This window comes from Doryrhamphus excisus, chromosome 4 (assembly GCF_030265055.1).
Source record: "Doryrhamphus excisus isolate RoL2022-K1 chromosome 4, RoL_Dexc_1.0, whole genome shotgun sequence".
NCBI classification, from domain to species: Eukaryota; Metazoa; Chordata; class Actinopteri; order Syngnathiformes; family Syngnathidae; genus Doryrhamphus; species Doryrhamphus excisus.
This window is the reverse complement of record NC_080469.1, coordinates 24,028,747-24,056,528: the sequence shown is the minus strand read 5'-3', so window position 1 is coordinate 24,056,528 and position 27,782 is coordinate 24,028,747. Positions and strand designations below refer to the sequence as shown.

At 37.7% G+C, this 27,782-nt stretch overlaps 3 protein-coding genes across 3 annotated transcripts; all 3 read left to right on the top strand.

Moving 5' to 3' along the window:
- Positions 1–8,539, top strand: nipsnap1 (nipsnap homolog 1 (C. elegans)). The gene is made up of 10 exons (XM_058070716.1): positions 1–453; positions 1,743–1,870; positions 1,950–1,995; positions 2,647–2,741; positions 4,333–4,403; positions 4,464–4,604; positions 5,842–5,873; positions 5,942–6,036; positions 7,929–8,012; positions 8,093–8,539. Exons 1-10 carry the CDS (start codon positions 383–385, stop codon positions 8,155–8,157), a joined length of 828 nt encoding a protein of 275 aa, XP_057926699.1. The 5' UTR covers positions 1–382; the 3' UTR covers positions 8,158–8,539.
- Positions 8,540–9,125: 586 nt separating this feature from the next.
- Positions 9,126–20,756, top strand: castor1 (cytosolic arginine sensor for mTORC1 subunit 1). Its single transcript, XM_058070713.1, has 9 exons — positions 9,126–9,418; positions 14,529–14,599; positions 14,712–14,910; positions 15,820–15,950; positions 16,192–16,315; positions 16,643–16,762; positions 17,533–17,615; positions 17,707–17,801; positions 20,207–20,756. The coding sequence occupies exons 1-9, from the start codon at positions 9,306–9,308 to the stop codon at positions 20,276–20,278; spliced, it is 1,008 nt and encodes a 335-aa protein (XP_057926696.1). The 5' UTR covers positions 9,126–9,305; the 3' UTR covers positions 20,279–20,756.
- Positions 20,757–20,814: 58 nt separating this feature from the next.
- LOC131128135 (uncharacterized) lies at positions 20,815–26,752 on the top strand. The gene is made up of 3 exons (XM_058070721.1): positions 20,815–21,904; positions 23,593–23,729; positions 24,497–26,752. Exons 1-3 carry the CDS (start codon positions 21,877–21,879, stop codon positions 24,935–24,937), a joined length of 606 nt encoding a protein of 201 aa, XP_057926704.1. The 5' UTR covers positions 20,815–21,876; the 3' UTR covers positions 24,938–26,752.
- The last annotated feature ends 1,030 nt before the right edge of the window (positions 26,753–27,782 follow it).

Sequence of the window (27,782 nt, the reverse complement as noted above, 5' to 3'; positions counted from 1 at the left end):
TTGTGTAGCACTAGCTTATTCGTTTGTGACTTTCGACGTTTTTATTGATGATTTCTGAAATTCTGGACGCGATTAAGGCATTAAAATGCCATACTGCGTGGCTGTAAACTACTTATATATGCATATACACTGCGTACGCTGAGCTGTTGCTAAGTTGTGCTACACAAAATGGCGGCGTGTGTTGTGTCCGGACGTCTTTCTAGTTCTGTGAATGGACACTGAGTATCACGTGACTTTTCGAATGTCCGGCGCGTTGCCGCATGATGACAGAAAAAATGGTGAAAAAGAAGCTAATTATTAACTCAAGTAGTCAGTGTTTGTGTGTGTTTGTGTGTGTGAGATAATTTGACAACCTAACAGAAGTTCAACAAGGAGGAGGCGGATGATGATGATGGCGGCGAACGGACACATATTGTACAGGTACTCTGCTGTGAGTCTGCGCCAAGTGGCCAGGTGAGAACATTTTAACTGCTTCACCTCATCTGCAAAAACGTAGTCCGAAATGGTTTGAATGTATGAATACTTTAAAAACTGTAGTACTGTACTACTGTACTACTATTTATTGCACATTTCGACAGGCACGGCTTTCAGTTCTTTGTCAGGAAGCATTTTTATTGTGTTTACTTGCCATTAAGGCAAGGCTACAGTACATTTTGGACCCCCCCCCCTCCAATGCTCCATCCCAGTCCTGTTTTAATCATTTGCTGGACTTCTGTACTTTGTCCCGTAAAGCCATACTCTCACTTATCTCCTCCTTCAAATTGTTGGCCTTTTACTCTTGAGTGTTTCAATCTCACCCAACTTTATGTGACACGTAATACGTAGACAGTGTTTGTAAACAAACGTGTTGTGCTATTATTCATTATAACGGGGGCGTTCAAAGTTTGCGGCCTGTGGCTGTTTTGTTTTTATTGACCCCTTTACCACATTCTACAAATCTTGCTAAAAAAAAAAAAAAACAACAAAAATCTGCCGTAAATTTTCAAGAATAAAGTCAAAATATTCAGAGAAAAACAGTTAAAATCATAATTTATGATAACATTGCCGTAATATTATGAAGAAAACTGCATAGAGTAGAAATATAAATGAATAAATAAATTTTGGAATATTAAGAATTATTGAAAATACAAAAGAAAGAAAATTGGGTTGCGGAAAAGTTTTAATTGTATGATAATAAAATCAAAATATAATGTCAATAATGTCATAATTATGAAAATTAGCAAGACAGAAGATGAAAACTTTTACGAGAAAAAAATTATTCTACCAAGAAGAGCCGACTGAATATTATGAGGAAAACTAATCTTTTTGCTGGTATGGAGTGACGCTGCAATGACGTCAGCCTCCCTCTGATCCCCCCCTCCGGTGGACAGAGACAGCATTGTAACGCCATCCACGTATGTTGCTTGTCTTTTGGTATACATATGTCATGTATATTTCAATATCGTACCTTTTGAGTGTTAAGTTGCTGCGTGATGAGTTTAATGTTGTTTGTAAAATAACACCAGTTAATGAACTCCTGCAATTTCCAATTGTTCGATACGATTGACATGAGTTTTTCAAAGCTCGTGATTGGCTCCTGTCAAATATGGAGCTGCCTGGTTCTCACAGACCCGTGTCCGCCACAATATCATGTCATTTTATCGCATTTTTGTGTTGATATCGGACATAATTATCGGACAGTCCTGGTAAAAAGTGAAGTATGTATCCCTAATGGTAATGGTGGAACTCCTCACTCCTGCCAGGAGGTTTTCCCAGAGCGCCGACAAAAGCTGGTTCCGTTCCCTGTTTGTGCACAAAGTGGAGGCCAGGCAAGACGCCCACTCCAACCTGCTGTCAAAGAAGGAGACCAGCAACTTGTACAAAATCCAATGTAAGATGACGCTAGGCTTCTGTGGCTTCTGTGCTGCCTTTAAACGTCTTCTGGTTCTTGTTGTTGTTGTTGGTTCCAGTTCACAACGTGAAACCAGAGTGCCTAGAAGCCTACAACAGTCTGGAGTGAGTCTATTCTCTTTTTTGTCACTTTTTTTCCAGCATTCCCACATTTACGTCTTATAGCAGCTGTGGTGCGTTCAAGAACATTTCTCAATTATTACCCACAGAATGAAATAAAAATCTTATTTTTGGATTTTGAATCCGAGATTTGAATTGCCAAGTGTTGTTCTTACAAAAACATGCAGTTACACAACATGGTGTCTTGTTAAAGCATCTTCCTGCTGGAAAATATTGAGTGAATTTCTGGATTCGTAGCTGCAGCACACTCGCCCCTTGTTTGGATATTAATAATCTAGCACATAGAAATATGTATATGACCTCCTAAATAGGGGTTTTATCATTATTAGAGCCCACTAGACATGAAATAACACCCCTATAGTCAGCTTTATACTATATTACTTGATATACCAGACATAATAATCGAATATAAGCCATCTTAGGCACATAGTCACACATTAGCATTGACAGCGTACTTCCTGGTGGCTTATCGAGGTAATGTTACTGACACCAAGATACCAGTGTGGAATGCTAATCTAATGCTGCTGTTTGTGGTTATGAATATGCTTGGCTATTAATGTTGAACCACAATTCCGCGAGTGGAGATATGCATGAACTATTTTCTGTGTTTTTTTTTTTTGTTTTTTTGTTTTTAAGGGCCGAGGTGCAAACGAGGCTCCATCAGGATCAGGACTTTCCATGTGAGGTTGTAGGGAGCTGGAACACCTGGTATGGAGAGCAGGACCAAGCGGGTATGATCATTTTTGTCTTGTAAATTTCAGACTTTATTCTCATCAATTTGTACATTTTCCTGTGAATTTACAACAATAACCTGTAATATTATAACTTTTACTAGTAAATTTATGACTTTTTTATTTTGTCGTAAAGTTATTCTTGGAATATTAATATTAATATTTCTTGTAGATCTGTGTTTTTTCTCATAAATTTAGTACTTTGTTCTTGTAAATTTACATATTTTCTCCCAAATTTCCAACTTTATTCTTGTAAAATTCTGACTTTTTTTCTCGTTAATTTATGACTTTATTCTCATAATATTAAGACTATTTTTCTCATATATTTACAAATTTATTCTTGTAATATTATGACTATTTTTCTCATATATTTACAACTTTAATCTTGTAATATTAGTATCGTATAACAAGTTTTATTCTTGTATATTTATGACTTTATTCTTGTAAATGTACTTTTTTTCTCCTAAATTTACGACTTCATTCTCGTAATATTATTACTTTTTTTCTCATAAAAGTATGACTTTATTCTTGTAATATTAAGACTATTTTTCTCATATATTTACAAATTTATTCTTGTAATATTATGACTATTTTTCTCATATATTTACAACTTTAATCTTGTAATATTAGTATCGTATAACAAGTTTTATTCTTGTATATTTATGACTTTATTCTTGTAAATGTACTTTTTTTCTCCTAAATTTACGACTTCATTCTTGTAATATTATTACTTTTTTTCTCATAAAAGTATGACTTTATTCTCATAATATTAAGACTATTTTTCTCATATATTTACAAATTTATTCTTGTAATATTATGACTATTTTTCTCATATATTTACAAATTTATTCATGTAATATTATGACTATTTTTCTCATATATTTACAACTTTATTCTTGTAATATTAGTATCGTATAACAAGTTTTATTCTTGTATATTTATGACTTTATTCTTGTAAATGTACTTTTTTTCTCCTAAATTTACGACTTCATTCTCGTAATATTATTACTTTTTTTCTCATAAAAGTATGACTTTATTCTTGTAAATTTACATATTTTTTAATAATAAATTTACTACTTTATTCTCATAATATTATGACTTTTTTTCTCATTAATTGATGAATTTAGTCTTGTCAATGTACATATTTTTAAATAATAATTTACTACTTTATTCTTGTAATATTACAACTTTTTGTCTCGTAAATTTATGAGTTTATTCTTTTTCTTTTTTAATTCATTTTTTTAATAACAACTTTTATTCTCATATATTTACGACTATATTCTTGTAAATGTACATATTTTTTTCTCCTAAATTTACAACTTTATTTTCATAATATTATGACTTTTATTTTCATTAATTTATGAATTTTTTTGTAAATTTGCGACTGTAATATTGAAAATTTACCACTTTTTCTTGTAAATTTACAACTATTGTTGTAATATTATCACTTTTTTTGCCAGTAAATTTATAATGTTTTTCTCATAAACTATATCATTCTCGTAAATGTAGGACTTTTTTTAAGACTGTGACATAATAGCAGGAATTTGCTGCATTAGGCACCACACTGACCTCTGCTGGTGTGTCTTTGCAGTGCACCTGTGGCGCTACAGAGGGGGCTACCCTGCCCTGACGGAATGCCTCAACAAGCTCAAAGTTAACAAGGTATTCCACAAGCATCACGTAATTCCTCTTTTCGCTTCATTTGGTGCCTTTTGTGTCCAGGAATATTTGGAATTTCGTAAAGAGAGGGCCAAAATGCTGAATTCCAGGCGGAATCAGCTGCTCTTGGAGTTCAGCTTCTGGAATGAACCTCTTCCCAGACCGGGACCAAACATCTACGAAATGCGGACGTACTACCTCAAGGTTACGACTGGAGAACCGCAGTAATGTGTGTGTGGACAGAAGTAATGGGACACTCCTCCTAATCAGTGAATGGCTTCATTTGTCATAATGTGTCTGTTATAATATTACAACAATACTTGTAATATTAGAACTTTTTTGGCCAGTAGATTTACAATTTTTTTCATGTAGATTTATGACTTATTTTGTCAAAATTTCCACTGTTATTCTCGGAATTTCTATGATTTTTTTTCCCCTTGTAGATCTATATTTTTTCTCATAAATTTAGTACTTTGTTCTTGTAAATTTACATATTTTCTCCCGAATTTCCAACTTTATTCTTGTAAGATTCTGACTTTTTTTTATCATAAATTTACGACTTTATTCTTGTAATATTACGACTATTTTTCTCATATATTTACAAGTTTATTATTGTAATATTATGACTATTGTTTTCATATATTTACAACTTTATTATTGTAATATTATGACTATTTTCATATATTTACAACTTTATTCTTGTAAATTTACATACATTTTCTCCTAAATTTACGACCTTATTCTCATAATATTATAACTCTTTCTTCTCATAAATTAATGACTTTCTGCTTGTAATATAACAAATTTTATTGTTGTATATTTACGACTTTATTCTTGTAAATTTACTTTTTTCTCCAAAATTTACAACTTAATTCTCATAATATTATGACTTTTTTCATAAATTTATTATTTTATTCTTGTAAATGTACACATTTTTAATAATAAATTTAGTACTTTATTTTCGTAATATTATGACTTTTTTCTAATTAATTTTTAACTTTAGTTTTGTAAATGTACATATTTTTAATAATAAATGTACTACTTTATTCTTGTAATATTACGACTTTTTGTCTCGTAAATTTATGACTTTATTCTTGCAATATTACGACTTTTATTCTAATATATTTAGACTTTATTCTTGTAAATTTACATATTTTTTTTCTCCTAAATTTACGACTTTATTTTCACATTATTAAAATTATTATTACACGTTGGAGAAGAGCGTTTTCTGCTCCCATTGCACACAGCAAGCTCCCTCAAGGCATGCTTGGCCGGGTTTGGTCCAACATCAGTAACCTGGGACCTCACCAGTTGCACCAAAAACTCCCAACATCTTGCAGAAAGCCAGAAGCTGTCCCAGTACTTTTGTCCACACGGTGTCAAGTGTCTTCCTGCTTTCTCATCATCTTCTTCCTGCCATCTTGTTTCCCGCCTGCTGCAGCCTGGGACCATGATCGAATGGGGCAATCACTGGTAAGACTGGACTCACTGGTGCCCGACACCTTGGCACAAAACCAACTTTGCGGGTTGTCTCGCACCAGGGCGAGGGCGATCAGGTACCGGCAGGAGAACAACGAGGCAGTGGGCGGCTTCTTCTCGCAGATGGGTGACTTGTACGTGGTCCATCACTTATGGGGTGAGCATCGTGGAACCGTGATGGACTTGCTTCTAGTAAAACCGCAATAAAATGTCATGTGCTTTTATTATTCTCAAAATAATTGTACTTTATTGTGGTACATTTATGACCTGATAATGATATGTTTTTATTAGTGGGGAAAAAAACAACAAAAATCAGGTCATAATATTACCACAATAAAGTGGTGTTATTTTGAGAATAAATGAGTTATCTAAATTTCAAAATAAAGAAAAAATATATTGAATAATCATGAAAATATAGTTACCACAATAAATTGCAATTATTTTGAAATTGAATGTAAATTCTTATTTATTCTCAAAATAATTGTACATATTACCTTAATATACATAATTATTTACAATTATTTCAAAATTTAAGGTAAATTATTATTTTAATGTATGTATCACATTATTATATATAATTATTATAAATTATTTTAAAAATGTAAGAAATTATTACTTTCATATATGTATCACCTTATTATTATATATCATTTTGCAAAATTATTTCAAAAATGTATGGGAAATTATTACTTCAATGTATGTATCACCTTATTATTATATATAATTTTTATAAATTATTTCAAAATTTAAGGTCAATTATTACTTTAATGTATCACCTTATTAATATGTATAATTATTTTTAATTATTTCAAAATTTAAGGTAAATTATTACTTTAATGTATGTATCACATTATTATATATAATTATTATAAATTATTTTAAAAATGTAAGATAAATTATTACTTTCATATATGTATCACCTTATTATTATATATAATTTTTATAAATTATTTCAAAATTTAAGGTCAATTATTACTTTAATGTATCACCTTATTATTATGTATAATTATTTTTAATTATTTCAAAATTTAAGGTAAATTATTACTTTAATGTATGTATCACATTATTATATATAATTATTATAAATTATTAAAAAAATGTAAGATAAATTATTACTTTCATATATGTATCACCTTATTATTATATATAATTTTGCAAAATTATTTCAAAATGTATGGGAAATTATTACTTCAATGTATCACCTTATTATTATATATAATTTTTATAAATATTTCAAAATTTAAGGTCAATTATTACTTTAATGTATCACCTTATTATGTATAATTATTTTTCATTATTTCAAAATTTAAGGTAAATTATCACTTTAATATATGTATCACCTTACTATTATATATAATTATTTTTAATTATTTAAAAATTTAAGATAAGTTATTATTATTTATACTCAAAATAATTGTACATATTATCTTAATATATATAATCATTATAAATTATTTCAAAATTTAAGGCAAATTATTACTTTAATGTATGTATCACCTTACTATTATATATAATTATTTTTAATTATTTCAAAATTAAAGGTAAATTATTATTATTTACTCTCAAAATAATTTCACTTTATTGCGGTAATATGATGGGGAAAAAATTTATATTATGAGAATTAAACTGTAAATATAAGAGAGAAAAAATATTAAATTTACAAGGATGAAGTTGAGAATTTACGAGGAAAAAAGTTTTAATATTACGAGAATGAAGTCATACATTTACTAGAAAAAAGTCAGAATATTACAAAATTGAAGTTGACAACTTTAATGATTTTATTCTCAAAATTGCTTATTTTTTATGCCATCATAACAGGCATTGTCTGAGGCAGCTATGAAAAGGGAGGTCTTATCACTCATGTGACCTTTGGCCTTGTGCAAAGCTTAATACTAAGAATGTTTTTTCCCGTAAATTGACAACTTTTTTTCTCGTGGAATTACGACTTTAGTATTTTCCATACTTTGTGGTAGGAACATTTATTGATGTGTAAAAAAAAAAAAAAAAAAAAGCTCTACCAGCTGGACGGACCTCATGGTTGTGTTGCAGCATATGAGAACCTCCAGTCTCGAGAGGAAACCAGGAACTCGGCCTGGCTCAAGGAGGGATGGGATGCCAACGTGTACTACACTGGTAAACACACACACACACACACACACACACACACAACACACACACATTTGTGGCGCTAAATATGTGTGTGTGTGTTGCAGTGCCACTCATCAGGAGCATGGAGTCCAGGGTGATGATTCCCACCTCCAGTTCCCCGTTGCAGTGAAGACTGAAACTGCTGCCTCAGCAAGCTCCTACCTCCGCGTCGCCAATAACGGATTCTACGCTCGTTGGCCACAGCATTAGGTACACCTGGACAAGAGCTTTAAATGTTGTCTTCATTGGCACGTCATTCTAATATTGTGACCCTCTGTGTCAGTCCAACGTGAACCTTATTATCTCCATTTTTGGACTGGGTGTCATTTAGATTGTGTACCTAATGAAGTGGCCGGGTGAGCTTTTATTTGCACAGCGATGTCAAACACTAGAAACTAACATGACATGTTTTTTTTTTTAAATGTCTTTTGTAATGATGGGACAGTCTCCATGCTTCACTTTTTCAACTGAAGGGATGTGAAGTGTCTGCCATAATAAAAGCTGAGAGAATCCCCGCTTTCCTGTCATTCTTCATAGAATTGAGTGAAATACAGTATATATATATCAATAGTAAGTGAACAAAAAAACATAAAACATGAGGGCTTTTCGGAACTGATCGTGTTGGCTCCTTTTATTTTGAAGGTCACACCCCTGCTACGGAAATAGAAGCTGTACTTCCAGCCAAACCCTGCCGTTTCCGACCACAAAACTACATTACGTAGAAAACAAATGAGCCTTACGTTTTGTCGCCGCGAGTCCGCCATCTTGTGTAGCACTAGCTTGTTCGTTTGCGACTTTCGACGTTTTTACTGATGGTTTCTGATATTCTGGACGCAATAAGGCATTAGAATGCCGTACTGTGCGGCTGTAAACTACCTATATATGCCTATACACTGCCAAGTTGTGCTACACAAGATGGCGGCGTGTGCACTGAAGCACTGCGCGGCGGCGACACCGCACTCTGTGTGTTGTGTCCCGGATGTGAGCTTTCTACGTCTACGCTCTCTGTGCTTCCGACACCAAAACAGCTAGTTTAGCAGGTGACTGTTTCTTTAAGAAGCAGGGGGCGCGGTTTTTGGAGGTGGACACGCCCCTTTCGTTTGAATATACAGTACTTGCACACAAGGGCTGGTCTTGGATTACGTCGGATGTTTTTCGTGTTTGCTAGCAGTGAGCTAACTTTGCATCATCTTCATTTACACGTCTTTTTTAAACATCTACCCCCTCATTCCGAACCCCCACACCTTTCCGTTGCATGCACGCCCGCGGGACCGGAACATGGACCTGCACATTCTGGACCACCGGCTGCGGGTCACCAGCATATCCAAGAGCGGACTAGTGCATTTCACACACCCGCTGATCAAACTCATATTCCTCCGGAATCGGACACGGTAAGTGAGCTGATTGACTGTTGATTGCTACATGACGTCACTTAGCACGTTTGGTGCTCAGCCTGCTGCTTCCTTCGAGGGTTGGGTGATGCTGACCATTTGGTTTGGAATCACATTGCCGATATCAATATCATTTTTTTTTACTGTAAAATGTTCAAAATCATTGACTGAGATTGTGATTTGTCCTTTAACAGGATAATAGTCAGAATAAGAGACAGAAAATATGAACAAATATCTTACTTGTGAACAATTTAGCAACACATAATTATGACAATACAGTTTCAGACAATATCAATAAAATAATACAACTAAGCATCGCGCCAGTATCGATTCAATACTGATACCACCCCTGGTATCGATACTTGGATCGGTTGTGCTACCCGTACTTGAACTTCCTTCCTTTCAAGATACCAGCTTCATTGTGTCATGTTGACAGAGCGACAAGTTTGCGCCACAGCTAGGACACGCCCCCTGCTTCCCTCACCCTCATTTCCTATTGGCTGTGCTGAGCATTGAGCAATCAGGTGACCCACCTGGCCCGTAGTCACGGCATCAAAATGTGCACGCTCACATGCCAACATTCCTTGGTTGGGAATTCAAAACAAAGAAATCAAGATCTGGTTTTCCTCGATTACCATTCCGCCCACTATTCTGCGTCGGTGCTGTTCACACAGAAATGTGTGTGAAAGGGGCTTCTGGATTGTTAATTACCAGGTTGATTTTGTACCCTCAATCTGTGTTGGTACCATGTATACAGAACAGTGACTTAGCTGGAAAAAGGCCGGGTTTATAAGCAGTGTGAATGGGACCTTTGCTTGTCAGTTTCCGTGTTGGTGCAGTTCACACAGAACAGCAACCTAGCTTTTACAGCCATTGTGATGGGTGCCTCTGATACTACAAAGCGTGAGTTGTGCCCCTAGTTTCATGTTATACAAAAGGTGGACAATCACCAACTTTTACAGTCAGTGTGAAAGGGGCTGAGGGTGATAAATTGCCGGGTCAGTGTCAGTGCCGTTTACACAGAACAGCGGCCTTAATGGCTGAAAATTTGCCGGCTTTTACAGGTGCTGAAAAACCTCAAAAGGGTTTATGGAGGAAGTGTAAAAGGGGATTCTGACACGACATAAGGCGCTACATTGCCAGCTCGAGTTGTGCCCCATTTCCCTTAAAAAGCTGGACAATGGCCAGATTTCGGAGGCAGTGTGAAAGGGGCTTCTCATAAAAACTCTGAGCGGGGTAAATTTCCGGGTCAACTTAATTCCTCCATTTGATGTTGGTTCTGCTTATACGGAACAGCAGCCTGGAAAAAGTTGGAAAATTGTCGGAAAAGAGCTTCTCATCAAACCCAATGTGTTGTTTATACAAAACAGCAAAAAAAGTCTGTCTGCTTTTAGAATGTGATAAATTGCCGTGTCGACTGTTCATGTCGATGGTGTTTACACAAAACGGCAACCTCAAAAAAGGCAGCTGGATTTTACAGATGGTGTGAAAGGGGTAAATTACCCGGTCAACTTAATTTTTCCAGTTGATGTTGATGCCGTTTGTACAGAACAGCAGCTTGGAGAATGGTGAAAAATTGCTATTTTTGCCGGAAAAGAGCTCATCATTGTACTGTATTCGGCAAACTTTCCATGTTGGTGCCTTTTATACAAAACAGTAACATTGAAAAAAGCCTCAATCGAAGGTGATAAATTGCCGGGTCAGCTTCATCTCTCCATTTCATTTCTAGGCCTGGAAAAAGCTGGAAAAAAGCCAGCTTTTCCAGGCTGTGTGAAAGGGACCTCTCATTGCAGGTGGTAAATTTATGTGTTGGTGCCGTTTATACAGAACAGCGACCTGGTAAAATGCCGGCTTTTATGGGCACTGTCTGACTATCTAGTGATTGTTTAGGTTGTTCCCCGTCAGGGTTAGCCTCCGCCCCCTTTTAACTGAAAGCGAATAAACAGAAATAAGCGACGCATCAGAATCTGGAATTTTGATACATGTGGATAATGCTTCGCCGCGTCCAAGCCATGGCGTTCACCACCTGCTAGGAGTCTGCGAGCCAAGGAAGGCGAAGGGTCAACAGGAAGTAAGACAATGGGCTGTCCTAGCCTAGCACAGCTGGCTGGGGACCGATTGTCCCATCACATGGCCAGGATTAGACTCTGTCGACTCAGCAGGCAGCTTTACACGACGAGGACGAGGAAAGCAGGACGACCAGGGTGGTGCTTCCTTTCTGGTCCAAAGTCCCAGAAAGGGAACTTAAAAAAAAAAAGATTGTTTGAAAAGTTCACTTTTGGATCTTTCCAATTGCCACAAACTGCATCTGCAACAATTCCTGGATACCCCCCCCCCCCACGCTTTTCCGCTTCCCTGCAGCGCTAACGCTAAACACCATTAGCTGTGTTGTTATAGCAATGCTTCAGTCTTGAACTACAATGTCACCCAGTAGAGCACAGACACGCAAAAATGTGGTGCCTAGCTTTTTTTCCTATTCTGCTTATGTCGACAGCCGCTTATGTCGACATAAAATTTGAGACCCAAAGGGATGATTTCTGTAAACAATAGGTCCTTTAATCTTGACATGCCAAAGTCGCAAGTAAATGTGCGAGCAATGGCTAGTTTTAGTTTTCATCCCAGTTATGTCGACAACCGCTTATGTTGACATAAAATTTGAGACCCAACGCGATCATTTCAATGAAAAATAGGTCCGGTTGTGTTAACATGCTGAAGTCACAATGTGCAAGCAATGGTTAGTTTTTTTTCTATTCCGCTTATGTCGACAGCCGCTTATGTTGACATAAAATTTGAGACCCAAAGGGATAATTTCTGTAAACAATAAGTCCTTTAATCTGGACATGCCAAAGTTGCAAGTAAATGTGTGAGCAATGGCTACTTTTAGTTTTTCCCATCCCAGTTATGTCAACAACCGCTTATGTTGACATAAAATTTGAGACCCAACGGGATAATTTCAATGAAAAATAGGTGTCGTTATGTTAACATGCTGAAGTTACGAGTAAATGTGCAAGCGATGGTTAGCTTTTTTTTCTATTCCGCTTATGTCGACAGCCGCTTATGTTGACATAAAAGTTGCAACCCAAAGAGATAATTTCAATGAAAAATGGGTCCGGTTAACATGCTGAAGTCATGAGTAAATGTGCAAGCAATGGTGAGCTTTTTTTCCCTATTCCGCTTATGTCGACAGCCGCTTATGTTGACATAAAATTTGAGACCCAACGGGATCATTTCAATGAAAAATGGGTCTGGTTAACATGCTGAAGTCACAAGTAAACGTGCATGCAATGGTTAGATTTTTTTCTATTCCGCTTATGTCGACAGCCGATTATGTTGACATAAAATTTGAGAACCAAAGGGATAATTTCTGTAAACAATAAGTCCTTTAATCTTGACATGCCAAAGTTGCAAGTAAATGTGCGAGCAATGGCTAGTTTTAGTTTTTCCATCCCAGTTATGTCGACAACCGCTTATGCTGACATAAAATTTGAGACCCAACATGATAATTTCAATTAAAAATCAGTTTGGTTCTGTTAACGCGCTAAAGTCATGAGTAAATGTGCAAGCAATGGTTAGCTTTTTTTTCTATTCCGCTTATGTCGACAGCCGCTTATGTTGACATAAAATGTGAGACCCAACGGGATAATTTCAATGACAAATAGGTCTGGTTATGTTAACATGCTGAAGTCACGAGTAAATGTGCAAGCAATGGTGAGCTTTATTTCCCTATTCCGCTTATGTCGACAGCCGCTTATATTGACATAAAATTTGAGACCCAACGGGATAATTTCAATGAAAAATAGGCCTGGTTATGTTAACATGCTGAAATCACGAGTAAATGTGCAAGCAATGGTTAGCTTTTTTTCTAGTCCACTTATGTCGACAGCCGCTTATGTTGACATAAAATTTGAGAGCCAAAGGGATAATTTCTGTAAACACGTCCTTTTAATCCTGACATGCCAAAGATGCAACTAAATGTTAACATGCTGAAATCACAAGTAAATGTGCAAGCAATGGCTAGTTTTTCCATCCCAGTTATGTTGACAGCCGCTTATGTTGACATAAAATTTGAGACCCAATGGGATAATTTCTGTAAACCTTCAATCTTGACATGTTAAAGTTGCAAGTAAATGTGCGAGTAATGGCTAGTTTTAGTTTTCATCCCAGTTATGTCGACAACCGCTTATGTTGACATAAAATTTGAGACCCAATGGGATAATTTCTGTAAACCTTCAATCTTGACATGTTAAAGTCGCAAGTAAATGTGTGAGCAATGGCTAGTTTTAGTTTCCATCCCAGTTATGTCGACAACCGCTTATGTTGACATAAAATTCGAGACCCAATGGGATCATTTCAATGAAAAATAGGTCCGGTTATGTTAACATGCTGAAGTCACGAGTAAATGTGCAAGCAATGGTTAGCTTTTTTTTCTATTCTGTTTATGTCGACCGCCGCTTATGTTGACATAAAATCTGAGACCCAAGGACATAATTTTTGTAAAAAATAGGTCCTTTAATCTTTAGATGCCAAAGTCGCAAGTAAATGTGCAAGCACAAGCTCGTTGTGTGTTCCACTTGGGATAGGTCGACAACCGTTTATACCCACGTCAGCCACCCGGTCCAAGCGGCATCGACATAAACGGTAGCATAGATGATGTTGTCGTGCCTCCACTGGTTGCCATCGCTTCATGACACAAATAATCAACAATCGCTGAGGCGAAAATGCACGGCGGCGCCAAAGTGGAAGCGACCTTTCCTAATATTTAACCAGCGTGGTTCTCATTGAGTTAGTCATTGAGACTTCATCGGGGTCAGCGCTGGCATTGCCAAGTTTCTTTGAATGCACCACACTGAAGTTTGGACCGGGAGCCAGCAGACAAACAAAGAGGAGCTTTTTTTTTGTGTGGGACTGGTTCGACTTGGGTCGCAGCCAAATATCAGCCCCGTGTGTACATTTCACACAACCCCCATTTAGTTCTTTCTTGGTAAATGTTGCCTTTGTAGACGCGCCCCCCCTCGTTTCTTTTTCAATGCAAAAATGAATAACACTTCTGTTCTACCGTATGCCCCGCCACCCCCACTTCCTGGCCCCCGTCTGCTCTGCTTTGTTTCAGATGTAAGTTCTTCAGTTGGACCGAGACTCCTGAGAACTACACAGTCGTGTTGGACGAGGAGGGATTCAAAGGTAAAGAAAGTCCTGTAGACTTCCAATCCTGAACTCCATTAAGTCCCAATTGTGCCCCCCCCCTGAAGGCCCCGTGAATGAACTTGTCACATACTATGCACCTCCCTCGCAGAGCTCCGCCCCTCGGAGCACCTCCAGGTGGAGAGTTCCGTGTGGCTGCCGCTCAACGTGGTCTCCAACGCCAACGCCTCCGTCAGCTCGCAGGCGGTGGGCGTGACCAAGATCGCCAAGTCCGTCATCGCGCCGCTGGCCCAGCAGCACGTTTCTGTTTTCATGCTCTCCACGTACCAGACCGACTTCATCCTGGTGAGGTGTACAAGCGTAAAAAGAAGCAACACACAACACCTTACTATTTACTTTTCTTACATTGATTGCTGCCTAAGTGTAAAAAGGAGTCAGCTCCTTTCACACTGACTGCTACTGTATAAAATGCACCAACACGGAAGTTGTCCATATTCATATATCCATATCCAATACGTACTGACTGTAAAAGCCGTCATTTTTCAGACTTTTTTTTCCCCCCATGTGTGGTTCTGTATAACCTGCACCAACACAGAATGAAGACAACCATCATTTTTCAGCCCTTTTTCCTATATGATGTATAAATTGACAGTAATTGTGAAAGCCGGCATTTTTCCAGATTGGTGTTCTGTACTGTATGAAAGGCACCGACACAAGCTGTACAGTGAATATTCCACTTATGGGCGTATACAATCAAACAGCCTTTTCTACACTGACTGTGAAATCCGGCAATTTTCCACCTTTTTCCCTCCTGTTTCATTGTTCTGTATAAATGGCACCAACACGGAATGTGGACGACTACCTGCATTTTTCCATGTTTTTTTTTCCTAATTCTGTTCCGTTCTGTATAATCGGCACCAAAACTCAAATCATCCAGTGAATATTCCACCTTTCGGGCGTAGTATCAAAAAGTCCCTTTCAAACTGACAGCAAAATCCGGCATTTTTCCACCTTCCCCCCTTGTTTTGGTTGTTATATTTTATAAATGACATGAACACAGAATGGGGACAGCAGCCGGCATTTTTATGTCTTTTTTTTCCAGAGAGGCTGCTCTGTACTGTATAAAAGGCACTCTTATTTTGAATATTGAGGTGCAATTATCATCAATAATGACATTTGCGGGCCGCCGTCTGTGTGAAAGAAGCTGATCTTGGGCGTTCCCCATCACGGTCTCACCTTGATGTGTGTGCACAGGTGAGAGAGAAGGACCTGTCGATAGTGGTCAGCACTCTGGAGGAGGAGTTCAACATCTACAGGGAGGTGGGAGGAGAGTCGATCCTCGTCCGCGGTCAGGACCTTTCCAACGGCCTGGAGAAGAACGGCAAAGAGGGTGAACGCTTTTTGCATGCGTGTGACGTCTCTGCCATATTTCATATTTTTTAATGTTTTTAATGCGATTGGGATGACTGGACCGACCTGAAGATCAAAAATAAACCCCATCAAGTGACACCTCAAATTAAAGCCCTTGATGAGGCCTTTCTAGATATGCTATTTATTTTATCAATATAACATCATGTGATGATATTATGACAAAAAAAACAATATTTACCATATGTTTGTTGTGCTATCAGCCATGCGGCCGACACTTCACCCGGTGCTCATACCCCAGAACCAGTTCTGCGTCATGTCTCTGGACCCGGACACGCTGCCCTCCATTGCCACCACGCTCATTGACGTCATCTTTTACTCCAGCAGGTGAGAGAGAGCTCTGCAGTACTACTGTCGAACACAAGGTGGCGGCAGAGATCAGGCATTCAAGGAGGCAGGGGCATCCAAAATGTGCTATTTTTTTTTTGGCCAACAAAACAAAACAATGTATATGACAGCAAAAATGAAAAAAAAAATCATTTTACAAGAATAACATCAAATTATTAAGAGAAATATTCTGACAAAAATATCTCTTTTCACACCATTGTACATAGTACAGAATATACCGTACCATTTGTTTGTATGCAAATAATAGCAGTATTGTTCCACTTTCTGCTTCTAACTACTGACTTGCTCTCCGTCTTGCTCCCCCAGTGCAAAAGACGACGAAGCATCGCCTTCACCCAGCCAAGACCTGGAAAGCATCAAGTTCTTCTCCTTCTCCCTCATCGACGGTTACGTCTCGCTGGTCATGGACACGGACGCTCAGCGACAGTAAGGAAGTCGCTTTCTCACACCCGGGTGATTTCAAACAAAAGTGCTGAGTATCACACTGACCTGCTGACCAACCACGTTTTAACGCCAGTGCCGAGCGCTGTCATGCTAGGTGTGCGCATGCTAATGTTAGCATAGTAGCATTGTTGGCCACTTTAGTGGCTTTTATGTATAGAGACACTTATCACTACCATGATGGTTGTTAGCATGCAAGCATTAGCATGTTAGCATTGCTAGCATGTATGTATGTATGTATATATATTTGTGTATATATATGTATGTGTGTATGTATATGTATGTATATATATGTATGTATGTATGTATATATATATGTATGTATGTATATATGTATGCATATGTATATGTATGTATATGTGTATATGTATGTATGTATGTATGTATATGTATGTATATATATGTATGTATATATATGTATGTATATATATGTATGTATATATATATGTATATGTGTGTATATATGTATGTATATGTGTATGTATATGTATGTATGTGTATGTATGTATGTATATGTATGTGTATATATGTATATATATATGTATGTATATGTATGTATATGTATGTATATATGTGTGTATATGTATGTATATATGTGTGTATGTACGTGTATGTATGTATGTATGTATGTATGTATGTATGTATGTGTGTGTGTATATACTATATATAATGTATGTATATATATATATATATGTATGTATGTATGTATACGTATGTATATATATATATATATGACCTTTTTTTGTGTCCTGCAGCTTTCCAGCCGACCTCCTCTTCACCAGCTCCTCCGGAGAACTGTGGAGGATGGTGCGCATTGGGGGACAGCCATTGGGCTTCGGTAAGGGGCCGGATCCAAGATGGCCGGGGTCTAGAACGCAATCAAGACCTTCTAATAAGCCCTTATATTATCTTTTGGTTTTTGTTCTCAGACGAATGTGGAATCGTGGCGCAGATCTCCCGGCCGTTGGCCGACTGCGACATCTCGGCATATTACATCAGCACCTTCAGCTTCGACCACGCTCTGGTCAGTGTGACACACACACACACACACACACACACAAAGCATCCCTCACATGTTTACCATTTATTTCAAGCTCTTTGCTTGTCATGCGGGAGTCGACGTCGCATTCCTGTGGCGTTTGCTCACCAACAGGTGGCGAGGACGTTGTGATTATTTATTCAACTTCTATGCTATAATACTCTTATTTAGTCACCTGTTACAGTGATGTCAAAAATCTTCCTTTTTTTGTCAGATTTTAACGTTTCAGATCATCAAACAGATTTAATTATTAGTCAATGACAGCACAACTGAACCCAAAATGCAGACCTACATGGCCCTGTGTGGAAAAGTCATGGCCGGAGCAGAATTCATGCTTCCTGGTCCTGAAGCAGCAAAAAAAAAGCCCTAGACCATCACACTACCTCCACCATATTTTACTGTTGCTATGATGTTCTTTTTCTGCACCGCTGCATTACTTTTACGCCAGATGTAATGGGACACACACCTTCCAAAAAGTTCAGCTTTTTGGGAGTATTTTCCCAAAGGTCTTGGGGATCATCAAGATGTTTTCTGGCAAAATTGAGACGAGCCTTAATGTTGTTTTTGGTCTTGGAACTCTGCCATGCAGGCCGTTTTTGCCTTTCGGTGGTCATTTTTGCTCATTATTATGCTAATTTTCATCCCTTTGTATTGAGTTATGGACTGCTATAGAGCAGATACACACAATAACCTGCGAAGAAAGCTTATGAGGTCTTCCAGGATCTGCACCTATTCCGGCTGTATTTCCTTGGCTTTCCAAAACGGTCTGTTTTTCCATTTATTCCACCCTCCGGACACGCCAACTACGCTGTGATTGGTTCCACTCAGCTTGTATCCAGGCACGCCCATATAAGGAAGCCCAGCCCACTGTGACATCACAGTGGGACGGAGTTAAAAAAAAAAACTTCAAATGTTCAAAGGCGTAAACCTCATCATCTGAAACGTTGGTGTCGTTTAACATGAGAACAACAACAACAACGCTAACGACAAGATTGTTACCAACGTTATCAAAACTCGTCGTTAGGTCAACTGACGACTAGATTGATCTCTGACGTGAACAAAACGCGTACGTTAGGTCCTAGCACGACTACATTGTTTTTAACGTTTTGGGTCCACCGACGGCTGATCGTTTCCGGCATTTAACAAACGTTAGATTTTAACGTTTTAACAAAACGCATACGTTAGCCTGACTGCTGACTAGATTGTTTTTAACATTAACAACACACGTTGTTTTTAACGTTAACAGAAGATGCCTTGACGACTAGCTTATTCTCAATGTTTAAAAAAACTTGTTTAATACATTAAATGCATAGGTTGAGTCCAAAAACGATAAAAAAACGATAAAAAAACATGCATTATTTTAATGTGAGATGAAGAAATGTAGCATTGTTTTGGACGTTGAATGTCTCCAACAATAACAAACCATATTAGTTGGCTAGTTGTTCCCAAACTACGTACACGACGACTAGATTAGCAAAACATGTAAGCACGGTTACGTAAGTGGTTTAGCTAACTTTATGCGGTCGCACGATTAGTATGCACATTGTTGCGATGCTCGCTGTAGTCATGCTGTTGCAGAATTCTGCAAGTGGTCATGGAAGGTTGTCATTACAGGAACCGGGGTGTGTGTGTGTATTTTTACCACCGCATCCGACTAATTTTAGCCACTTCACTCGAAAGTAATAAACAGAAGCAGTCACCCCAGAAGGGGGGGGGGGTGTGGGTTTTGCAACGCTGTTGTAACCGCCGAGGTCGCCAAAAGTTGAGGGTCTCCCCACGCCAGAGTAATACTCTCAACTTAATTGCAATACGCGGCTTCCTCTTTGGTCGTTTAAATGTTTTTTAACAATTTAAAGCCAGAAAGAGGAAGAAGGATGAGTTTCCCCAAATGCAGCAATCGCCGCTTGGGTCTGACACCTTGTGCTTGTCATCATCATAAACACTTAATTAATTAATGGGACGGGACACCATTTTGTAACTTTTGTAAACGCGTATTTTTTTAAGGCTGCACGGTGGTTGAGTGGTTAGCGTGCAGAACTCACAGCTAGGAGACCAGAGTTCAATTCCACCTTGTTCTCCCCGTGCATGCGTGGGTTTTCTCCGGGTACTCCGGTTTCCTCCCACATTCCAAAAAAACATGCTAGGTTAATTAGCGACTCCAAATTGTCCATAGGTATGAATGAGAGTGTGAATGGTTGTTTGTCTATATGTGCCCTGTGATTGGCTGGCCACCAGTCCAGGGTGTAGTCCGCCTCTCGCCCCAAGACAGATGAGATAGACTCCAGCACCCCCCGTGACCCTTGTGAGGATAAGCGGTAGAAAATGAATTAATATTTTTTTAAAAATACAACATTTTCGGGAAATGTCAAAATTTTGCGTTTTTTTTCCAGGTCCCGGAGGAAGACATCGAGAACGTGACCGACATGTTGCAGCAGCAGAGGAAGGACCCGACTGCCAGCTGATCCTCGAGGTCCCATCTTAGCCGAGGCTAGCCTAGCCTAGCCTAGGCTAGCCTAGCGCTGCGCAAGCGGCAAATATTGATAGTTGCCACCAGCACCACGAGCACTTAGCCGTCGTGTCTTCAGCCCGGTCATTGGAGGGGGCGGGGCTTGCAGTCCCCCCCGACTCTTAACGTAATAGCGGCTAATAATCAGCTAACGTTCATGCTTCAGCGGTGACACTTTTTACCCGTTTTCCTCGGAAAATGGCATCCGGGCTCTTAACTGAGGCACAACCAGTTTCATAGGTCAGTATTTTTTTAACATTATTAATATTATTATTATTATTATTATTTTTCCAAGGTCATTTGTAGTTTATTATTATTTGCACAAACTTGAATTTTGGCTAACATCACATTTTTCGAGTACAACTCGGTTTTGTAGCATTTGAAATGTTACATGACTGTTGGTAATGCGGTCTTTGACAATAAAATGTATGGAAACATTACTTTTTTTTTTTTTTTTTTACCCCCACCCCCGTCATCATAAATATTCATATTTATAACTGGAGAGGCGGTGTTTTGAGTGACGGAGGGGCTAAACGTGTGCAAGATTGACAGGCCGATTGGTCTGCATCGGTTCTTAGTGGTCAAGGCCTTCTGGCTCAGGTCTCAATTTACTGGTCCATCTACGTTCCTATCATGATCTTTGGGTTTTGGCTGAAAGGACTCGGGCATCTGGTAAGGATGCCTCCCGGATTCCTCCATGGGAAGGAATCTCTGGGAAGATCCAGGACACCGAAACATATACAAATCTAAAAGTGAAAAAACTTCATCTGTTGAAATATAGGATCCAAATTGGTACCTAATCGGTAAAAAAAAAGTGTAAAAAGAAGCGAAAGGAAAGTCAGCACAAAGCGACCACGGCGATTGCAAAATGGAATCTGTGTCACTCGAGTCGGTCGTGACTCACGGCGTCCATGGCTCGGCGACTTCAGCGCTTGCGATGACGGCGGTGACAGTCAGCGGCTGAGGCACGTACGCCATAACAGGAAACCACAGCCACAACAGTCCCTGGTTTTCATCATTCAGCTGACCGACTTATTATCATAAACGGAAGATATTTATTTTGTTTTCATCCAATCAGATCCGCAGATTTGGGAGAGGCGGTCTTGTTAATAGGACACAAAGTACGAAAACTTTAGAGCAGTATAGACGTACTATCCACTGGCACTCGTGCACCCTGCTCCACTCTGGGAATATTCACTATCCCGCTATGCAAGCTGTACACTGACTACTCTAAAGTATGTTACTTTCTGTAGTACTATCTCTTGCTGAAGGCGTGTACCGGCGTTGCTCGTGGATTATTTTTTTACATCTTTTACAAACTCCGGGAGATCCTCACGCCCCCGTGCGACGGGAGGATGCTGAATCAAGTCAGAGACGCCGCCGTGACAAAGCGTCGTCACACCGTGAAGCATGTTTGACACGTGTTGCGACATGGGATATTGAAAAGTGTGTGTCAGCGCGGTGGGGGCGGGCGGTGCCGGAGGACGTCTATAAAGCAGGTCGTACCTCCAGAAGGGGACACCACTGGACCGGTGACCAGGTTCGACGCTCGCCATGTTTTCCAAGCTACTCTCGCACTGTGGTAAGTACACATGTATGCTTTCAGATGTTTTTAACTAATTAACCTTTCACATATTCAAATATATTATGTTTAAATTACTTAAAAAACTTTTTACCTGCAAAAATGTTTTTTCTAATATTATTTCTTATTGAAACAAAACGTTTATTTTTATATATATATTTATTAAATATATTTATTAAATATAAATGTTTTGAAATTAAAATATTGTTTTACATATTTAACAAATTAACACTTCTTAAATTTAAATACTTAAAAAAATAAAAAGTAAAATAGCTTTTTACCGACAAAAACTATTCCAAATATTATTTATAATATTAAATATTTGTTTATTCAAAAATATTCAAACTCCTACAATTAACTTATTTTAAATATAAATATATTTTAAAATGTAAATGTTTTGGAAGTAAAATATTTTTGATATTTTTTGTTTGACAAATTTAATAAATTGCGCACATTAAAAGTGCACTGTGGTTTACAGCATTTTATACTTTTTATAAAAATATTTTATGTCTCATAAAATATCTGTACCATTTTACTGAATTTTTAAATCATTTTTAATATATATTATATTTTTTCAATTATAAAAAAATTATTAAAATTATTTTTAAATATTTTTGATAAAATATTTTTTGATTTTATTTTACATATTTAACAAATATGTTAACATAACAAATAAGAAAGTATTAGTAACAAAGTACGCTGAATAACTGGATTTCCTACTTGAACAACTTTACAAAAAAATATTTTATTCATCAAAAATATGCGCAGCACTTTACTGAACTTTTTCAAGTTCTTTTTACACTATGCATAACTATACACGATATATATATATACATATATAAATGTTAATATATTTAAACATAATACTAATGTTAGTATTTTTGGTTTTCCTTGGGAAAAAAAACTCTGGTTTCCTCCCACATTCCAAAAACATGCTAGGTTAATTAGCGACTCCAAATTGTCCATAGGTATGAATGTGAGTGTGAATGGTTGTTTGTCTATATGTGCCCTGTGATTGGCTGGCCACCAGTCCAGGGTGTACCCTGCCTCTCGCCCCAAGACAGCTGGGATAGGCTCCAGCACCCCCCGCAACCCTCGTGAGGTTGTGGTAGAAAATGAATGAATGTTTCTTATAGAAGTTTCTACTTATTTTAGTATATGGTAATGTTTTTCATTTCATGGGTATTTTTTTATTTTAATGATTTAATTTATGTATGATTTTGAAAAACATGACTTAAATTATTTTTTGTGTTTTTTAATGTTTTTATTTCTATTTATTATTTTATTTTAATAATTATAAAAAGTGAAAATATTTGACTTTTTAATGTTTTTAATTTTTATTTTATTTTTATTTTAATTATTTTAAAAAGTCAAATATTATTTAGTTTTGATATAGGATTTTGAAAATCATGACTTTTGTATTATTGTATACTTTTTGGGGAAACTTTTTATGTAGTTGTTTGTATTTGATTATTTATTTAAATTATAATAAACCAAAAATAATATATAAAGACATTTTTAAATATTAATTATTAATATTAATAAGTGTGCCCTTGCGTCCTTTGCTTTGTTTGCAAGTATTAATGCAATGTCTGCATACGTCCACTACGAGGCAGTGATGAGCAAATGAAGGAATTGTCTCTGTGGTCATGATGAATTCATTATACCTTACATCCATCTTTCCTCAGCGCTGATCCTGGCGTTCCTGACGCTCCAGTGGCGCCCGACGTTTCTCGCCACCATCCGTTGCCACGACATCTTAGCCAGACTGACTTCCGTGACGACGGCGCTTGGATTCGAGACGAAGCATCTGCTTGTGGAATACGTAAGGGTCCTCCTTCTTGTCTTTGAGTGTCTTTTTGCCACACTCGTGTTGCAAAACATCCACTTCTGTCGACAGACGACAAATGTTACGCTCATGGTGGCACATCAAACACATTCCCAACTACTGTACAGCTATGACCGTAATATTAGTAATGTACAACTTCTTCTTTTTGCAAAGGAAATAACACATCAGCTTCTATGGAAGACCGTTGCTGCATTCAGGAAAATTGGGAAGTTGTAAATGCAGGCATTTCGTGTTGCTACAATAAAACTGGATTTCTTTCTGAGGCATGACATTATTTTAGTCTAATTTTCACAAGAAAAAAAATTATCTAAACTAAAAAAAAAAAATTTAATCCTGCAAAAAATTTAAATTTTCCTCAATTAAAAAATTTAATGATTTACTTTTGATTTTAATTGATAAACATTTTTGCTTTTATTATTTTACATGGCTTTTTATATGAAATGTATTTTTATTGATAAGAACAAATATGTGGCTTTAAAAAATAATATGCTTTTTATTTTAATGTATTTTTTTAAACATATAACTCTATTTTAAGATTTTTTTTACTTTATTAAAAAAAATTGAATTTTTTTTAAATCCAGGACCTTTTATATTAATGTATGATTTTTTTTAAATATGGCTTTTTAAAATGTCACTATATAATAAAAATACATATATCTGTACTATATAACTTCCTGTGTGTAAGTGTTATATATATATAATATTTAACGTAATAAATAGATCTTCATCGCTTCCCCCCACAGAGGACCTTCCACGGCCTGACCAACGTGGCCCCCCACCACGTCCCCGACGCCACGGTCGTGGGCAGCAACTTCTCGGAGCAGCTGCAGGACATCTTTGCTAAGAGCGTGCAGTACAACAAACGCATCGCCAATGTGGAGGACTACCAGAAGAACGACTGGCGAAACCCAAAGTCCGTGGGCGAGCCTCTGACCCAAGTCAAGACCAGTCTTTTCAGCCAAATGAACCTTCTGAAGGTTCTGGCCCAGGTCATCCAACCGGACGTCCCGCTGATGACGGCGGCGCCTCCTCCGCCGGCCGACAACCACTCCTACGCTAAGAAGATGTACGGCTTGAGGGCCATCGTGGGCTTGGGAGACTGGCTCTCACAAGTCTCTCAGGCCCTGAAGGCGGCCCCAGAGGTGTGTGATGTCCAGGTGACTGCGACTACTGAGTCCTACTGAAGGATCCTGCTTCTGCACGGGGTTGTAAAAAAAGTGTTCCTTATAGGGGACATCAGAGGGTCTAGACCTGGTCTGATCCTAAAACTGATTCACCATTTATTGTTATTTTGCACAAAAAAACGCTCCCTGACCCATGGGTCAATACTGGGACAAACTGGGGGGAGTCAAGGGTTCAGAGCTCCGCCTAGGCTCTCGGGTCTGGGAGGTAGTCGGGTCTGAACTTTCCTTTTTTGCTGTATTTATATTCTTTTATTAGAATTCATGTTGTAAATTATTTATAGAAAAGTTCTGCTCTGGTTGTGGGAAAACCTGCAGACCTCCAAGTGGTGTCCAAATCCAGAAGGTAGTCGGGTCTGAAGCGGTAATTCTACTGTTGGTTTCACTGGGTCTGAATTTTGCAGATTCCTTGGACATTAATAGAAAACTTGTTTTTCTGCTCAGGTTGTGGAAAAGCCAACGGACCTCCAAATAGCATCCAAATCCGGGATGTAGTCGGGTCTGAACTGGTATTTTCCACTGCTGGATTCTGTGCACTATTTTATTAGAGCTTCATTGGGCACCAGAAAATATTCACTGAAAACTCAAAAATCAGGTTGCACAAATCCCAGAGTCTAGATCCAGAAGGTAGTCGGGTCTGAAGTCGCAATTGTACTGTTGCTTTCATTAGGTCCACTACTTGGACACAAATAGAAAATCTCTGCTCAGGTTGTAGAAAACCCAGGTGGAATCAAGGGTTGCAGACCTCCAACTAGTATTCAGTTCCAGAAGCTAGTCGGGTCTGAGTTTATATTTTTTTATTGTTGGATTCTGGATTATTTTTTATTAGACCATTATTTTGCTCAAAAAAGGTCTTAATTAAAAAAAAAACAACCCAGGAGGAATCAAGGGTTACAGACCTCCAACTAGTATTCAGTTCCAGAAGCTAGTCGGGTCTGAGTTTATATTTTTTTATTGTTGGATTCTGGATTATTTTTTATTAGACCATTATTTTGCTCAAAAAAGGTCTTAATTAAAAAAAAAACAACCCAGGAGGAATCAAGGGTTACAGACCTCCAACTAGTATCCAGTTCCAGAAGCTAGTCGGGTCTGAGTTTATATTTTTTATGAGACCATAATTTTGCTCAAAAAAGGTCTTAATTCAAAAGTTATGCTCAATCAGGGAGTTCAAACCTCTGCACAGGCCCCAAAATCCACGTCCAGAAGGTAGTCGGGTCTGAAATAGTAATTCTACTGTTGCTTTCATTGGGTCTGAATTTTGCATATTGGCCATTCCTTGGATGGAAACTCAGGTTGTAGAAAAAACAGGCAGAGTCAAAGGGGTGCAGACCTCCAACTAGGTCCAGGTCCAGATGGTAGTCGGGTCTGAACTGTTGAGTACGTGGTGTTCTTCTATTAGAAATGACTTTTGCACAGAAATACTTCATCCCTTCATTCTTTTGCACTGACGTCGTCTAAAACCTTGTTGCTTAAAAGAGAAAATCTGAGGGAGATTTTCCTCTTTTTGTTACTTATTACTGCAATGCCATCTATTTTTCTAATGCCATATACTGTATATGATGATTTTTTTAATGTATTTTTATTGTATGCACTATTTAACAAATGATTTTTTTTATAAAATCTGTACTTGTACATTAACTTGCATATGTTTTCTTTGAAGTTTTTAGTTCATTACATTCGATATCTATATACTCTATTAGTGAATGAGCACAAAAATCTCTTAATTCTTAAGTGGCGCTCAGTTAAAGGTCAGGGACTACAGACCACTTCCCCTCCAGGTAGTAGGGTCTGAAGTGATGTTTTCCACCGGTGAATACTGTGGGGTTTATTTTATTTTTGGGGTTTAATTTATTTTGCGCCACAAAAGTTTCAATTCCAAAGTTTTGCTCATTCAGGGACTGCAGGCCACTTCCCAGCCCACAGAAACCAGGTCCAGAAGGTAGTCGGGTCTGAACTGATATTTTCCACTACTGAATTTTGCACATTATTTTATTAGAACTTAATTTTACGCGTTAGTGTTAATGTAGCTCACGGCTAATTCGGCTACAGAATCCAGGTTTAAAAGGTAGTTGGGTATGAACTGATATTTTCCACTAGTAAAATTTGTAGTATTTTATATTTATTAGAACTGAATTTTGCACAAACAAAAATCATTCAAAAGCTATGCTCAGTAAGGGAGTGCAGACCTCAGCCCAGGTCCAGAAGGTAGTTGGGTCTGGACCGACATTTTCCATTGCTGCATACTGTGTATTGTTTTTTTTTTTACAACTTAATTATGTACAAAAAAAAAGTATTCATTCCAGGACTGCACGTACCTCTTCCCAGGCCACAGAATCCAAGTCTTGCAGGTAGTCGAGTCTGAAATGATATTTCCCACTGCTGTTGTTGTGCTCAGTTTGGGAGTGCAGACCTCAGCCTGGGCCATATAATCCAATTCTAGAGGGTAGTCGGGTCTGGAATTATATTTTCTCAAGTCAAATTCTGCTAATTTTGCACAAAAAATGTCTTCACTCATAAGTTGTGCTCAGTTAGTGAATGCATACCTGAGCCCAGGTCATAGAATCCGGTTGCAGAAAATAGTCGGGTCTGAACTGACATTTTCCATTGCTGGATACTGTTGATTTTTTTTTCTATTACAATGTAAATATGCACAAAAAAGGTCTTTATTCCTAAGATTTGCTCATTGAGGGACTTGCAGTTCTCTTTCCAGACCACAGAATCCAAGTCTTGAGGGTCGTTGGGTCTGAAATGGTATTCCCCACTGCTGAATTCTGCATATTATTTTGTTAGAACTTCATTTTGCACAGAAAGTGTCTTCACTAAAACTTTGTGCTCAGTGAGGGAGTGC